General features: G+C 35.9%; 1 protein-coding gene across 1 annotated transcript; it reads right to left on the bottom strand.

Moving 5' to 3' along the window:
- Positions 1 to 9,015: 9,015 nt before the first annotated feature.
- LOC132295349 (nudix hydrolase 25) lies at positions 9,016 to 17,774 on the bottom strand. Its single transcript, XM_059793577.1, has 6 exons — positions 17,637 to 17,774; positions 15,967 to 16,017; positions 13,095 to 13,187; positions 12,263 to 12,357; positions 9,390 to 9,501; positions 9,016 to 9,300 (listed from the first exon to the last, which is right to left on the bottom strand). Exons 1-6 carry the CDS (start codon positions 17,700 to 17,702, stop codon positions 9,196 to 9,198), a joined length of 522 nt encoding a protein of 173 aa, XP_059649560.1. The 5' UTR covers positions 17,703 to 17,774; the 3' UTR covers positions 9,016 to 9,195.
- Between the last annotated feature and the right edge of the window lie 227 nt (positions 17,775 to 18,001).

Here is an 18,001-nt window from a genome sequence, read left to right as displayed (position 1 = left end):
TACAAGGAAAATGTCTCTCAACTAGAGATCAAAATCCTTGGTTTCTGGCCTCAGTCAGTGCAAATCCACTAGTGGTAATGTAAGAAGAAACACACTCAGCTATCTCACTCTCTACACACACCCAGCTCACATACAGTGCACACAAGCACTCCTCTGTCCTAAGCAACCTTACTTGGACCCTATGAGCTTTCACAACTCACCAAATACATTATAAAATATTTCTAACAACAATACTTAAGCTAATACAAAAGATAAAGGTGATTGTAGAGCTTAGAGTATCAAACAACAACTTCAAGTCTTCATTTTGCTTAATCTGAGGGGTAAATTTGGAATTTCGTATTAACATAGACCAGAAAATGGTTCTCGCAGCCTTATATCTTCAATACACACATGCTCAGCTAATAATCACAGTGATGGCAGCATGGTATAACTATAATAATACACAAATAGGCCTTATACAGTAGAAAACCCTAAAAGCTAGGGTTTCAAAGGTCAAAATCACAAATGACCATATTCCTATGCAAAACTCAACTTGAACAGCCTTGATTTAACTATATAAACTTGCTCACATGACAAGAGTGAAACTCACAGTAAGATATCAAGTATATAAGCTCAAATCAGAAAGATAAACTAGTAAAAAAACACAGATGGAGGTTTGAGACATCAAAAACTACTGCAGCTGTAAAACTGATACAAGCATATTTTCTGCAGATGTAAAATAGCTAAACAAACTTGCCTCAACCTCTGGTAATCTTAAGAAAGGCCTCAAGCTTTGATTGACCCTCTGAACCATCTCTCAGCACCAGCAAACCAACAATCCACAGCCTTAAACATCATTTTCAAATGCGCACACACACACCACATAGATCTCTAAATTGAATTAACTCACAAATTGTTCTCAAAACTCAGATTATGTTCATTGTTCTTTGTGTCTCAAGTGTATATCACAGTGTAGCTCTTAAGGGTGCTCACACAAGACTTGGGAGACTCATTGCTATAACAGGACATATATATAGTACATTGATCTATAGTCCTACCTTAGTGAGGAAATACACATGGCACTTTATACCAATCATTGGCTAGAGAATAGTCTGGCATTCCTTGTGTGAAAGGACTACAATGCCCATGGTACAACTCATTATTTTGTTATCTACTGCACATGCAAATTAACAGCTTGTGTATGAATGTATATCAGCAATATATATCAAGCTTGGTCACTAAGAAATGCATAACAGACCTTATTTTCTCACACTAGGACCAAATGACACGTGTCACACAAGCGTTCATCATCTGTAATGACCAAAATACCCCTGAAGTGGACAATCGTCATCATTTACAAAAAAATTATTATTGCAGCTATGTATACTAAAATAAATTGAAATTCTGAGCAATGTAATACAATGCAGTATCCCATGTAAGTGTAAAATGACCAAATATATATGTGAAAAGACTTATTTGCCCCTGATAGTCTTTGTAGCTAAAATTCACATACTGAACCGGATATAAACCACATATTTGTTTGTAACTTGAACTGTCAACACAATGTACCTTCTTCAAGCAATATGAAATGACTTCTAATGACTATATATAGCTGTAATCTCCACAGGACAATTCGGGGCAGTGAGGACAGCGTCAACTATCAACTTCGCATCATTTTCAAACTAGATAGTCTGAAAAGACCATGTTCGCACCCACATAAAAACCTTTTTAAGGCAATAAGCTTCATCCTCTAATAGGGATTGAGATGAAAATGGCTTAAACACCACTGCCTTCACAATAGCCCCCTTCCAATCACGAAAAATAGCACCCCCTCCACCCATACAATTACCTCTAGAGAACCATGCATTAACATTACATTTAATTGTACCATCTATTGGAGGAACCCAAACAAATGGAGAAAGGGATAATTCCCAGTACCGGGATAGAGCCATGCGCACCACCATACAAGGATCCTATAATTCCCCTTCAAAACCCATTTGATTTCTAGCTTTCCAAGTAAACCATCCACAAAATGACGCAATGCTACAAACATGCTCATACTGCTCCTTGGAATGTGAAAGTTTGATCAGTCCTTTCCACCCCTCTAAGAAAGAAGAGATATTTGAATTAACAAGGTCAAACCGAAGAGGCAAAAGTTTCCATACTTGAACAGACTAAGGGCATTTAAAGAGAATGTGGGTAACATTTTCCTCTTCCAACCCACATATGTTACACACTGGGTCAATCACCATACCTCTCTTAACTAAGGTAAGAGCTATTGGTAATGCATCATGACAACATTTTCAAAGAAAGTGTCTAGTTTTTTTAGATGAATTTACATCTCCAAACAGTGGACCAACCTACAATCTGGTCCATAGTGCCCCCAATATCTCTCCTAGATGTTAAGTCATGTTACTGCCCAATAATCGAACGTGCTAGATGATATACAAATTTAACCGAGAACTTACCCGATTTTTTCAAATCCCAATAAGTCATACCCTCTCTATCCCGAAGACTAAATGGGCATCAAGTAATGGCAGAGACTTCCACTGGGCTAAATAATTGTACAATAAAGGTCAACATAAAACCATCGAAGACACGACAAAGACGAGGACAATGTTATCGAACACGCTAGCAGCCCAAACAAGTCAATAAAAACTGTTAGAAATACGGCAAAGGCGAAGAACATTACATTTCTATTATTCATATCTATTTATTGCTTGAGTACAAAAAGCCCATATATAGGCATGGTAAATATAAAAGAATATAAAAGGTGTAAAATAGTCAAAGGAGGCACCGTGATTATGGAGGATTTTGTTCTACCATTATATAGAAATATTTATATATTTCAATAAATCATGAATACCCAGCTTACCAACGAAACGCCTCCAAAAGATAATGGGAAGGTGTTCGGAACAAAACCACAAAATTGACCGAATCTTACCGGGAAAAATAAACTGGAACTCATCGGGGAAAAATTACCGGATCTTCCTAATGAGACTAGATCGGAACTATGTCGGGAAGTGGACCGGAACTAGGTCGAGAAAAGGCCAAAACAACGCTAAAATAATGGCCGGAACTATACCAAGAAAAGGTCGGAACAACACCGAAAAAATGACCAGAACTACGCCAGGAAATAACTGGAACTAAGCCAAAAAAATGGCCAGAACAACGCCAAGAAATGACCGGAACTAAGCCGGAAAATAGCTGGAAAAAAAGAATGTGAAGACATAGAGACAGAATGTGAAGACATAGAGACTATGCTTCATGGTAATAATTTTCATACTCTCCCTCAAACTCTCTGTGATGATCGATCTATGATCGATGTTCTGATACCATGTTAAATTTGAATTTGCAAATATAAAATGCAACTTAAGAATAAACGGAAAATGGAAAAAACCACTAGGGCCTACATCTATGGCACAAAGAGCCACTAAGGGCTACATTTCTATTATTCAGATCTATTTATTGCTCTAGTACAAAGAGCCTATATATAAGCATGGTAAATATAAAAGAATATAGAAGTTGTAAAATTGTCAAATGAGGCACTATGATTAATGGAGGATTTTGCTCCACCGTTATATTGAAATGTCTATATATTTCAACAGGTTCAATATATCCCATTTCCAAGATTGTTGCTACTCATCAATAAGCTCAGCTACTTTAACATAATTTTTCCACCTTGAGGCATATTCAGTTTATATAGAAGAGTTGGAACCCACAAGTCTTCTCAAATATGAATGATTTGCCCATTGCCCATGGACCGCCACAAACCTTTATAAATGATCTCCCATGAAGAGCAAATACTTCGCCACCCCCACAATGTATTGGAATCTAATTAAGCTTCCACAAAGAAGCATGAAGGAAAATATTTGCTTTAAGAAGCTTATAAGCTAGCCATGCCTTGTTTAAGGACCTAAAAATTCCATGCATGTTTGGTAAAGAGAGCGAGATTGAAAGCTTCCAAATCTCGAAAGCCAAGCCCTCCATTGGATTTGCTTGAACACAAAGTTTACCACTTGACCCAATGCACGTATTTTCCTTTAGCCTAATTGCCCCACCAAAACAGTTGCACTTGTTTCATCAGATCCCAACATAAAGAACGAAGCAACTTAAATGAAGACAAATCATATGTCATAAGGGCATTTAAGACAGCCATAATAAGAACTTATTTTCCATCTATCGAGAGTGAGTATCGCCGCCATGAAGCCAACCTTTCTTTCATTTGTTATAGGATAAATTGAAAAACATCATATTTTGATCGACCAATAATGGCGGGCACTCCTAAATACCGCGCATGCATGCCTTCTTCTGATAATTCAAGAATATGACTAATGTTGCACCGGAGGGAAAGTGAAGCATTCTTTGAGAAAAATATTGATGACTTCGCAAAATTTATTTACTGGCCTGACGCACACTCATACTGATGAAGAATGTGTTTCAACATGGACATTTCTCCTGTAGAAGCTTGACAAAAAATGATCGAATCAACCGCAAAAAATAAATGGGATATGGAAGGAGCTCTTTTATAGATTTTCCCGTTAATACCCTCATTTGTTAAGCCCTTTGGAACGCCAATAAGAGGGCCTTGCATATATGATGAAGAGATAGGGCGATAAAGGATCACATTATCGCAGCTCACGAGAGGGATGGAAAAGACCCACTGGTTTGCCATTAATAACAATTGAGTATAAGACTGTAAACAAGCATTAAGAAATCGTTTAATCCAATAAGAGTTTAAACCCAATTTCTGCAACATGCTAAGAAGGAAAGGCCATTCAAGTCGATCGTACGCTTTAGTCATATCAAGCTTGAGAGTTAAGAAGGTCTTCTTCCCATGGCACTTGTCCTTCAAGTAATGAAGGATTTCACGAGTCAAAAGAATGTTTTCCATAATATGACAACCTGTCATAAAAGCACTTTGGGACTCACTGCTTAGAGAGTCGATCACCATCTTTAAACGGCAAGTCATAATTTTAGCAATATTACGGTAAGCAACATTACATAAAGAAATAGGGAGATTATGAGACACTAATGTAGGCAATGTATTATTAGGAATAAGCACTATATTAGTATGATTAAGAGATGACAGTAAATAACCAGAATGAAAGAAGCTAGAAATCGCAACCATTACGTCATCCTTTATCACAACCCAATACTTTTGATAGAACAAAGGTGGCATACCGTCAAGCCCAGTGGCTTTGAAGGGAACCATAGCAAGCACTGCACTCTCAATTTCTTTTTCTGTTAACGGCGCCAGCAAGGCATTGTGATCTGAAAATGATTTTGAACAACCACTTGCATAGAAGCTTCCTCAATCCACCAAAGCACAATACCCCCTGCCGTGTCAATAGGATTTGAAAAACAACTATTTGGGAAACCTAACTCCTTCTAAACTTTCTCCGGTAAATGACTACCATTCTTGGTTTCAGTCAAAGCTAAAACCTGATGGGAATGAAACAATTGAAGTTTTTTTAATTGAGGAACTGTCAGGGATTTTCCCAAACCCTAACAGTTCCAAATCAAAATCTTCATTGTTCTGTTTGAAGCCACTTGTAATTGGTCGCCTCTAACTGTATAATTACTTTGGAATTAGATGTACTTAATGGTATACTGGAATTGTTCTGAGATATATGGGCTAGGTGGTAATTTCCTTCTAGGCCCAGCAAGTGTACTATGATTCGGCCCAATACGGAGGACTTTAAAATTTGCAAGTACACTTAGAATGATCAAAATCCTGTGAAATTCAATAAATTCCCTCAAAGCATGCATTATCCTAAAATTAGTAAATTTAAGGTTTACAATTCTTAAAAAGGTTAAATGCTCCGACACCCACTGAGATTTGAGTTTATTGCTCTCAGATTAAATCTAAGCGAAAGTTGTTATGACAACCCCATCAAGTTCGATTTAATTTTCCCTTACACCTTTGATAAAATTAAATACCTAGACTACCCTCCATCTTCACTTTTGCTCTTTACCCACCCTTGATATATATATCGATCATATATATTACTCCACCACCATCCAAGGGAGGAACTAGTAATGGGCTAACCTAGGCTATAGCCCAGGTCCAATTGAAAAAAAAATTAGTAATATTGTTCCTATAAGCCCATGTACTACTATTCCTCTTCCTATTAGCCCAACCCAATCCATAGTATTTCTATAAATTAAAAGAGTTATAAAATTTACAAAGGCCAAGCCTTAAAATATGAGCAAGCCTACGAACCATGGATAGGCTCAATCACAAAATAAACTATAATAAAACATAACAGGGCCCGGCTCAATATGTAAATCAAACACATTGTTAGAAGAAGACCTAAACTCTTCGTGTGTAAGGCACTAAGGCATAGGTGGATGGATATCATAAATTATTATTGTTAATCCAGTGAAATATTGATTTTTATTTTTGTGAAAAAAAAAGGGCTTTGTTGATGACTTGATGATTTCTTGTTAAATTAGGTAATTTAATATATAATGGATTAATAACTAGTCGGGAGTGGAGCACATATGTCTTACTTTCTAATGTGAATTTATTGATAAGGAACATATATATCTTGCATTTTTGTAGGTGTTTGTTTTAATATTTGTATGAAACAGACTTCAGTGGATTCTTGACTGTGAAAATACGTTAGAATTTGGAAGTATAAATGTGTTAGAAGGTTATAGATTATTGGGTTTATTTGAATAACTGATCTATGATAATTCTGTATTTAGAGTATGGATGACACACTAAATAATTATGGGTTTAATTATTTTTAGCCCCCTTTTACCTTGCAATCCTAGTTCCGCCACCAACCATGCCCCACCTCTCCCCGCCGCCATCACCACCATTGGCGCCTCACCTTCTCTCTCTCTACCACCATCATCAACTCCTCTCCAAATGTTTGTTTTTTTTAAAAAAAGTTTTCTCTCCAATTTCTCACTATTTACTAACCAAACTTAAGTGTCAAGTTCTTTAATTTTAAATTGTATAATATTTTGTTAAATATTTGGAGTTACAGATGACTTATATTCTAAATTTTTTTTCAACTTTCCATCTAAATAATTTAATCCAAACCCACTCAGAAACAATAGATCAGAGTCCACAAAATCTGATCTATTGTTTGAGCTCAAATATATTAATTTACAAATAAAGAACTAAAAGAACTTCAGAAATTTGGATAGGATTACTGGATCTTCAAAAAAACATTGGTCTAGCAACATTTAATAATGAATAAGAATTCAATGGCAATAACAAATTATTTTATGTACTGGGAACAGTGGGACCAATCGATAATCATAGTTTAAATGGAAATAAGGAGGTACACCAGCAATTTGAAAAGGAAAGAAAAAGAGAACATGTGATTATTTCACTAATTTCACCGAAGCACCTTTTTAAGGGTGGTTAGAGAGAGAAAGTAGGGATGAAAGGTAATTTAGGCATTTAATTTTATTAAGGGTGTGAGGGCAAATTAAACCAAGCTTGAAGGGGGTGTCATAGCAACTTTTGCTCATGTTTAATATGAGAGTAATAAACTCAAATCTCAGGGGGTGTAATAACATTTAACCCTTCTTAAAACTTAAAAAAATTTAATTTTGCATGGTTTTTATAAATATCGTAACTCCAGCATAAAACCTTAAACTTTGTAAAATCTAGATTTTCATTAACTCCCTTCAAAGTTTATTACATGGGGTTTTGTTTTTTGCTTTTACTTTTTTCATTGGCAAAAAATAAATGCATCAGTCACAAATCCACTTTGTCCCCTTGGGGATTCGAACCCTCACCGTATACTTTGAGAGGTAAAGGAAATAGGCTACTGTTCCGAAATTAAGCAAAATAATAAGAGAAAACAGATCCAACACACATGTCAAGAACTCACATTTTAATTTGGTTCACCCAAAAATACTAACACTGGTGTACAATATTTACCACACTCCACGCTCCAAGGCCCTTGATAATTACACGTGGTTTTGTTAAAAGTCACTTTTTTCAAGTCAGAAGGAGACATGCTACGAATTCCCTTCTTCTTATCCACTTTAATTCCTAACTAATAACTCTTTAACCATTGACGGGCGAAAAAACAAAAAACTTCTAAAGTTCAAAGCCTCTTCAGTGAAGTCCTCTTTCAAATTCAGTCAATTTTCAAAACAAATCAAATCCAATACATGATATATATTTTTCAAATTAAATTCAAGACTTTTGCCAAAGGTCCCCCCTCAGTCTTCAAACCCAGACCCTTTTTTTCAAACATTTTCGAAAGCACCTTCAAACTCAAAGCCCCCTTTTCACCCTTGAATATTCTTTTTCAAAAGATAAGTTCGAACACTTTTTCAAGATCAACTGACCAAAATATCATCGTTTCTCAAAAAGAACATTCCACATGCTCATCTTCCATTAAAGTCAAAACCCTAGTTTCCTTACAAGAACCATATACACTCCTCAAATCATTCAAATCAAGCAATACTTATGTTCTTAACTTTAAGTACACCTAACATGACCCCTTAGATCAACATCAAGTCATTCAAGTACCTCCAAGTACACCATCTCTTAACATTTCAATTAGGTTTACCTAGTCTGACCTAAGTCCAACACATCAACATGAATCCTTAGATCATATACCCTCCAAGCGGATACTGGTTTGGGGGCTCAATCCAAATGGATCCTTCTCACTTACATCAGCATACTTAGTGGTTCTCAACATCCTCAAGTCCAACGAATATATCCTATTAAATCCAGGAATAACATTCATCATGAGTTCAAAAACAAATTGAAGGGTATTTGGAAGCTTATATCCAAAAGGAAAATTCTTATCTTCCTATGGCAATGCAGCCACGACAGATTACCTGTTCTACTAAATCTGTAACATCAGAAGATTATTTTGAATGCTAGTTGTTTACATATGCCCTCTTGGAAGCAGTTTTGGCTCTGGCTCAATGAGATAGTCTTTGTACATTTTCTGATGAGTACCCGAAAAAGCTTCACACCCTTCACTTCTCCAATACAAGCCCACAAACCCATTTCTCTCCTTTCATTCAACACCAAAACACATCATAAAATCATGGAAAATGGTGAAATATTGCAGAAACATCTTTATTACAATTAAACCACCACCTAATTTGAAGGTTTAACGGCCACAACCATTTACAAAGAACAAAGTAAAATCCTACACTTCAAATTTTATGATTGAAGTGTGTTAGAAACATTGAAGGAGCTGTAAAACACATGCACTACTACATTCACCATTTTGTTGACTGACACTTAGCAGATTGTCCACTTTCATTGAGGTAAGGTCTGAAGGTTCTAATAACTTCTTCATACGTCGGCCGTTTGTAGTCCACTGCCTGTTACAAGTCATATCTCATGTCATAAAATGTCAAACAAAGATATTAATAAATTCTAGAATGAATTGGGAAGTAAAATTGCAGCATACCTGCTCAACGACTTCATCAGGACTTGCCCATTTCCATTCGGAGAATTCTGGATCTACTTCTCCACTTGCTAAGTTGACCTCACTATCATCTTTTGTTAATCTCATAAGAAACCTACATTATATAAACTTTTTAACACACACAAGTTAAGAAGCATAAATTTTTTTAATAAATTTTTCCCATCAATTGCAAAGCCTAATACTAAACGCCTACAGATCCAACCATTAAATATGACAGTAGAAAGAACTTCCATTTTCAAAATGACAAAAAACTCGACTATGCACAAACTAAATGTGTTATAAATATTCAAGTAACAAAAGTTTTACAGTCCATTCTCTCTACTGCTCTGTTTGCTAGCATATTTGGCGAATCTATTGACCATGGAATTTTTACCAAAATTAATAACTAATTGTCCCCCTGATGCAGATGGGCTATTATGGTAGTATGCACCAATTTTTCTCATGGGCACAAAACATCAAGCCAAACTGAACGTTAATTTTATAATATGAAGGCTATTTAAGCCCAAGGAGAGGGAAAAGGCTTTTCAATTCACAATGAGCTAATAACATCAACATTAACATTTTGATTTCGAGAAGATGTAGTATTATATTTATAGGAAGAACTTTCAAGGCTTAAAATTCCTTTTTCAGCCTCTCAAAAGCTCCCCCAAACACTAATATATTTAGGACAAGGAAAGTTTCTTTTAAGCATAAAATCTTTCACTTAGGTTCCACATAGAGTGAGAGCTCTAAAATGATTGAAGGATATTGAAATCAAACATCAGGTCCTAGAATACTTCACGACAATGACACAATGTTTACAAAACAATAAATCTGTCCATAAATATTGTACAAAATTCAGGAAAAAAGAAATCTTGTACAAATTAAATAAGGATGCTCTTAATCATACATGCTTCGGAAGTTTAATAAGGTAGAGGATATTCTGTTAGAATTTCGGAATTTATTAAGGCTGTTTTGACTGTCTTGGTACATGTGTGTCAGATTTGTTTGTACGGTGACACCAAACAAGTTAAACTCCATCAGAAGAGTAGCAAGAATTGTGGAGAACAACGATACACAAGCCGACTGAGTTACTCACTGGCTGACTACTCCAGGTTAAACCTTTAGGCTTTTTTTATTTTTTTTATTTAAAAATCCGCTTATCTTCAGCTCACAGGTCATCCACAGGCCTGTGACCTTTAATGCAAAATGTAATATGAAGCACAGAAGCAATGACCACAGAAGAATGGCCCTCGACTCCTCCCTGTAAGAGAACACTTCTACAAAATCTTTAAGGGACAACTGCAAAGCATTAACCTAATCCAAATCCAACCACCACATGCTCCACATCTGTAACCTATGTGATTCAATCTATAATTATCAGAGTACGAAACCCATAGTGTTTGTCTCTGTCGGCGAGCGTGTGTGTATCATAACATGTGATACAAAGAAAAGAGCTGATAAATCCATTCAATGACAATAATATCAGAATTTGATATCAGATTGATGCTGCATCTTCCAATAGAGGAAGCAACAGTGGCAGTTTTAAAATTGTCATAATGTGCGAAGAGCTTCCACAGTGCCTATGCATCTTCAAGTGTATACAAATATGTATATATCCAGTTTTAGCTAATACTGTTTGCATGCCTATGATACATAAAACTGCTAAATATATATTTCTGCTTGCTAGAACACAAGGTCGCCATCTTTGGTAATTTATAAACTGGATACAGCTAAAAGGAATAGGGTTTGAGTCCCTACCCTTCAGTAAGACCTCACTTTTCCATTGAAGAATGGAAAATAAGCAATTAAGGTCCGATTATGGGTTCGACAAAGTCAAACCACAGATAGAAGTGGATTCCACTTAAATCATGCTGTTTGATTAATCTGAAAATTTTAAGAGCTAAATTTTAAGTGCTGAAGTTTTAAGTAATAATTGCAAATTGCGAACTTTTTAAATATATGTACATATATTGAATTTTAAGTGTTCAACATTCAATGATAAGTGATGTCACTGTCACTTAAAACTTATTCCATTTTAAGTGGCATTTATTCTTTTAAGTGATATTCAAATTGCATTATCAAATGCACTTAATTGGATAAGCACTTACTCTGTTCAGAATTAAGTGCTGAAACTAGAGGAGAATGCACCCTAGTTTACATGGACTCGATAACCTAGTTCATTGCATATAAAATTACCTGCATAGTTGTGTCAAAATATGCTGTCTATGGGAAACAGCATTAAACATATTCAGCCTGAAACTCAATCAGAATGTGATGCTCCCAATGCTCTCAAATTGACCAGACAAATTTGTTCTAGGATGAGTTTGTTCTAGGATGAGTTCATAGCAGATGAGAATTAGTTTACTGGTGAAATATAATAGGTTTAAAGAAAAACAAAATGAATAAACAGACATTTCCTCCCATTGGCAAGCCAACACATAGATCCCCAATGTGTTTCAATTCAGCAGCCAACACAAAATACGAATGGGCAGATATCATGTGCATATTACTGATATAATTATCAAGTTTTCTTCTATTCAGTTAGAGCAATAGCATAAAGGAATACCGTAAGAGAGAGAGAGAGAGAGAATAAAAAGAAGGATATGGGATGCAGGACACAGAAAGGATGGATTGCATTGTGCATGTCCATACCTATTCACTAAAATTTAAATTAATAAAATCGACTTGAATATAGCAAGAGGCCAGGGAACAAAGTGGATTGGGTAACTATTAGCTGATTGCCAAGTTTAGATTGACAATTGCATCAACTATCGTTTAGTCAATTAGAAATATATAACTGCAACATGATCTATGATATGATGCAACTCTCTGCTTCACCCAAACCCAAAAAGAAGAATGAAGAAAATACTGACCACTTCTGTGCCTGCCCATGCCATTCACCTCCCCACAGACGATTCACTTTGGCCTTCACAGCAGGTGGGAAGTCATAAGTCAACCACTTTGGAACCTGTGGATTCAAGGCCCCATTATAGATTAAAGATTTCTTGATTTAAGTCAGGTCTACTATTAAAATTCAGAAGGCAACATTTAATATCATATTAACTGCTTCAGAAAGTATTCAAGGTTTTCATTTGTATTCAGTCAACTCGAATATGACCAGTACTTTATCACAATTGTTTTAATATCTACCGCTGAAAGTTGAGGAAAAAGAGACTGTATCACAGTAAGGAGTGGTTGCTGCTTTTACCACAAATAAGCCTTGGCCCCATTGTCTCCTCTTTCGATGGCAGATGAGCCAACAGTTAGCATTTTGATAATACGACATCACACAAATACATAAGCCACCTTCATAGTCTACAGTTATATACAATTATTCACCAAACCATTCAGAGTGATGCATTCAGAGTACTAGTAATCCAAATGACCTGATCCTGCTTTCCCTTCATTTTTAAATTTATTTATTATCATTTTTGCACAAGCTAAAAGTATATATCTTGAGGACATGGTGTTTAAATAAATATAAGGGCATTATAAAAAAATACTGTTTTACACAACCACTCAACAAACCGTTCAGTCATGAGACAGAAAGTATATGAATATAAGGTATAAGTTCTGATCAGTCATGAGACGGAAAGAAAAAGCGAGGGTTTCATCACGACAATCATAGCAGGTGCTACCTGTTATATGCACATTGTTATTACAACAGAAAAGTGAATCATTATAGAGTATCGTTTTTAGACCAACCTCAGCAATTATTTCAGCAGAAACTATTCCAGTCTCCTCTCGTAATTCCCTAACTGCTGCAGACCTTGGCTCTTCAGCATCTTCAATACCACCCTAACATTGACAATTCAGAAAATTATTCATTGGCTGAACAATGACAGCTAGAAAATGAAAAATAATAGCTGACTAAACTAGATTATACTAAAAGAATTGAGTTTATTACAGGTGAAAGTGAAACCCAGCACAAAATGAGGTTGTGGTAAATTAATACGACACAATGTTTAAGAGAGCTCATTCTATGTGTACATGGTGCCAAAAATAGTCTAATGCGCCCGCCAAAATAAAAAATTAAAATTGTTGAATTGAATTACATAGTCAAATATGAACTCCGTTAGGCCATGAAGAACTTGATGAGAACAGGACTGTCTATTTATCACATAAGCATATAGGAGGAAAAAATGGTGAGGGTTCACCAAAAATTAGGTCTATCTCATTGAAAGTCAATCATATACATACAATGGATTTTTAAATGAAATGAAATACTTGAGTAAAGAATAGTGACAATAGACACAAAACAAGAAGGGTTTTCCGCTACAAGGATAGTTGATATGCAAATTCTATAACGGATATAAGTTGAAAAATAGTGAATAATCCAGATGGTAGACTTTTCTGTCAACACAAATCCCAAATCCAACCGGAGGTAGGTTATGGAGTGTCGTTGGGTGTTTGCAATTAAGCATTATCCAGACAGGTCAATTGCTTGCTATAGGGCCCGATTAGTTGCCAAGGGTTATGCGTAGACCCATGGCATAGATTACCACAAGATTTTTGCCCTTGTTGCCAAGAAGAGCACCATCTGCCTATTATTTTCCATTGTTGCGATTCATTCTTGGCCACCATTTCAGTTAGATGTCAAGAACGCCTTCTCAATGGTGACTTGCAGGAGGAGGTATATATGGCTCCCCCCTCCGGGCTTTCGCTGTACTGCACATTCTGGGATGGTCTGCTGTCTTTTTTGCACCCTATATGGCCTCAAACAGTCACCTACAAGTTGGTCTAATCACTTTGGCACTGCCATGCTCCAGTTCGGTTTCTATAAGAGTGCAGCTTATCATCCTTTTTCACAAGCACGGACCCAACACTGGATTTGTTATATTTTTATTTTATACCTCGTTTTTTTTTTAATTTATGAAGATGCCCCACTAAAATTACAATTCTCCCCCACTAGATTCTTTTTTTTGCATTTTAAACTTCAAATTTTTAAGAATTTATGACAATGCCCCCACTAAAAATTACAATTCGCCCCCACTGATTTTTTTTTGTTGCATTTTATACTTTAAATTTTTGAAAATTTATGAAGAAAACCCCATTGAAATTACAAAAATGAACCCACTATATAAGTTTGCCCCCACAAATTAAAAGACTGCCCCCCAACCCCCCCCCAAAAATTTTCCGGGTCCATCACTGCTTTTTCATACGCCATTCAAGCAATAAGACAGTTGCTCTCATTGTGTATGTAGATGATATTGTTCTTACTAGAGATGACACTATCGGGGTCGCCAGTTTGAGATTTAAGGATCTTGGTTCCCTTTGATACTTCTTGGCCATTGAGGTGGCTCACTCCAAGGTTCAACTCAAGTACGTTCTTAAATTGTTTTGTGCTTTTGGTGAGCATGGCGCTCGTCTTGTTGATACTCCGATTGAGTAAAATAATTGGTTAACTTAACTGATTCTAAGGGGGAGTTATTTTCGGATGTTGGTTAATATCATCGGCTTGTTAGGAAATTCATCTACGTACTCGACCTTATATTGCTTATGTTGTGAGTGTCATAAGTCAATTCATGCACTCTTCTCGCACCCCTCACCTTGTTGCAACTATTCATATCCTTCACTATTTGAAGGGGTGTTCGGGACGCAGTATTTTGTTAGCCAATCATGGTCACTAGCGAGTTTAGGCCTAAGACAAATGTTGGTTATGCATGATCAATTTCAAATAGGAGGTTGAATTTTGAATATTGCACTACTGTTGGTGGCAACTTGGTTACTTGGCATGGTAAGAAGTAGGATGTTGTTTCTCTCAATTGACTGCAAAAATAGAGTATAGGGGCATGACTCTTGGAGTGTGAACTACTATGGCTGAAAACATTTATGACAAACTTGTGCCTTCCAATGTCACTTCCATTCCCACTCTATTGTGACAAGTGTACCATTAGCCTTACAACAAATTCCATTCAACATGACAGGATTAAGCATATAGAGGTTGACCGGCACTTCATTTGAGAGAATATCATCTTAGGTCATAATTGCATTCCATTTGTCACTCTCTCTCAGCAACTTGCAGACATTCTTACAAAGGGCGTCCCTAAGACCATGTTTGAGGATGCATTGTCCAAGTTGAGCATCTCAAATTTCCACGCACCAACTTCGGGGGGAGTGTTAGCCGAGATATGTTAGCGTGAATCATGAGAAATGACTTACTGTACTAACTGAGATATTTTAGCCTAGAATCATGGGATTTAAATATTTCTCCTGTTTTTCTACTATTGAAATGATTAATCTTTGGAACAATAAGGGTCTTCTAGGCGTGCAGCAATTGTTCCCTGGGTTAATACAGAAATGAGGATGGACGGACTGTGACCTCTTTGGCCAAAACACTTTAATATCATGGCTAAATTATGTCCCAACATGTTTTAGTTAGGAAAGAAAAGGTGTGAATAGATTATGGAACTTCATGCTCCTACGTAGTTACATGAATAAGTTCATCAGTTAATGAACAACCTTGTGTAACTGAAGTTGTGCCCTAGATAGGGTGGGTTATTTACATCATTTCCTAAGTCATGGGAACCAGTGATACGTACAAAGCCAAAAAAAAAAAGCACCCGTTGAGGCTTACCTGAGGCATTTGCCATGCTCCTGGGACATTCAATCTTGACGCCACAAAAACCTGCAAATAAACGACAGAGGGTTACCATTTTTTCCATTCATCCACCCAACTACAACTGTAAAATGACGAGAAAAAACACTCAGACTCAGAGGCAAACAAATACAATTCACTTCACGAAAACCCTTCCTCAGTACTTTCTTCAATGATCCAACCCAGAGAAAGAAGTCTAGTGAAATTGTGTAGTGGCATGAAAGAACAAACAGGGAGCTGGAAAAAGTGTCATATGCAGCACAAATCTATTATGCAGAAATACATTTGTATCATAAGGTTCAGATTCTTGGCCAAAGATGCCAACAGAGTAACTAAGCTCTACAGGATCCTGAATTATATCCATCCAAAAATATCATCCAAAAATATCAATTCCAGGATAATTTAATAAAATTAACACGCTCATATCTAAGTAGAACACTCTTTAACAATCTGTTGATTTCAACCACATATACTCCATCAACCAAATAACTGGCAGCATCAATAATAGGTAGCATCGCTGTTTACCATTCAGAAATTCCCATTCACATTTAGATTTAACCCATATCAATCAAATGCTAAAGATGAGTCAACATCAACTAAGAGTAATTGTGTAAATCTTCTATAAATTTTATTCACATCAGCTTCTAAGGAATTTTCTGGACAAATTTTTATATTTCATACTTTTTACAAGTGTCCATGTGTGTGTAGTCTTCAAATTGGCCAAATTTCCATAAAAATAATTACAAAACTTTAACCCACTTTGATTTATATCTATAGGGACCACTTCTCTGTGCAATGATAGCAAAGTGTGAGAATACGGTTTCAGTCTATAAGCAGCCATTTTTTTTTTTTTTTGATAAGTAATAAAAATAAAATAAAATATCTATAAGCAGCCATTTTATCTAAATAATGACGAATGTTTGGTCTCTCTCCGGTCCACACTCCCAGAACCCCTTGTAGGAGTACCAATATTAGGTAGTGGCCTTTTACTTCACCATATGTCCGTGTAATCATCAATATTTCAAAAATTGCTGCCAGTAATCGGCTCTCTCTCTCTCTCTCTCTCTCTCTCTCTTTTAAGACACAGATATGAGGGTATTGAGCATTAGAAAACAAAGTAGGCTTTCTCTTGTATGTGATAAAAATTAGTACAATAATTAAAACCTTCACGGTCTCTTTTTTGCCCAAACAGGACTAAAATATTCAACCAACAAACCCCAAAAAAGTAAAAATAAAAAAAAATAAAAATAAAAAAACCAACTAACATCGACTAATTTAATTCCATTTATCGTATAATTTATTTACCAAAAAGAAAGAATAGTATAATCCGATTATTCTATAATTCTGCTAGAAATTGTAATTTTGCTATCAATACAATATCAACTCTAAATAAGAAAAAGAAATACAAATATCAAGGCCTCCACACGCAAATTCAACACCAAAACATATATACCACAAACTACGGCAGTATTGAATACTCAAATTTTACACTAAAAAAATTATGTGTTATAGTTAAAATCCAAACGGTATGTCAGAGTGAGTTTATAAACATCTATCAACAAATTTCTAGGTTTTTTTATCAGCTTATAAATCAACAGAATGAAAAAGATTATTCTAATTAAGAGCAGAAAATAGCATAGTATTATTACCTGATCATCGGAGTTTATGAGACAGACTCCAACATTGGGACGATACCCAGAGGGCAGACCCTCCATTTCTTTTTGGCTCGGAAAAAAGTCAGAGCGTTTGTGATGGGATTTCAATCAGAATGTATAGATGGTCAATATACACATATATATATATATATATATAGACACACACATCAAAAGAATGACTGTTCTGCTGACGAAAGAAATAAGATAGAGACTCTGGGAATTGGCTTTTACATTGCTTATCCTGCGCACTCATGACCCCACCTACCCACTAGATTGTTACTAGTAGCAATGGAATACTATAATATTGGATGGAAACGCTACAATGCGATTAAGTTTTGAGACCATGTATTTGAAATTTT

This window comes from Cornus florida, unplaced genomic scaffold, assembly GCF_030987335.1.
Source record: "Cornus florida cultivar Cherokee Brave unplaced genomic scaffold, ASM3098733v1 CherokeeBrave_3.0.0_Hap2_Chr02, whole genome shotgun sequence".
Classification (NCBI taxonomy): domain Eukaryota; kingdom Viridiplantae; phylum Streptophyta; class Magnoliopsida; order Cornales; family Cornaceae; genus Cornus; species Cornus florida.
This window is presented reverse-complemented; position numbering and strand designations above follow the sequence as displayed.

Excerpts from the sequence above, each read along its gene's own strand:
- LOC132295349 (XM_059793577.1), bottom strand. The coding sequence starts at position 17,702 with ATGGAGGGTCTGCCCTCTGGGTATCGTCCCAATGTTGGAGTCTGTCTC. Across the intron at positions 12,358-13,094 it reads CTGCTGAAATAATTGCTGAG|GTTCCAAAGTGGTTGACTTA; the intron begins GTTGGTCTAAAA and ends TTGAATCCACAG. Across the intron at positions 9,301-9,389 it reads CTGATGAAGTCGTTGAGCAG|GCAGTGGACTACAAACGGCC; the intron begins GTATGCTGCAAT and ends GACTTGTAACAG.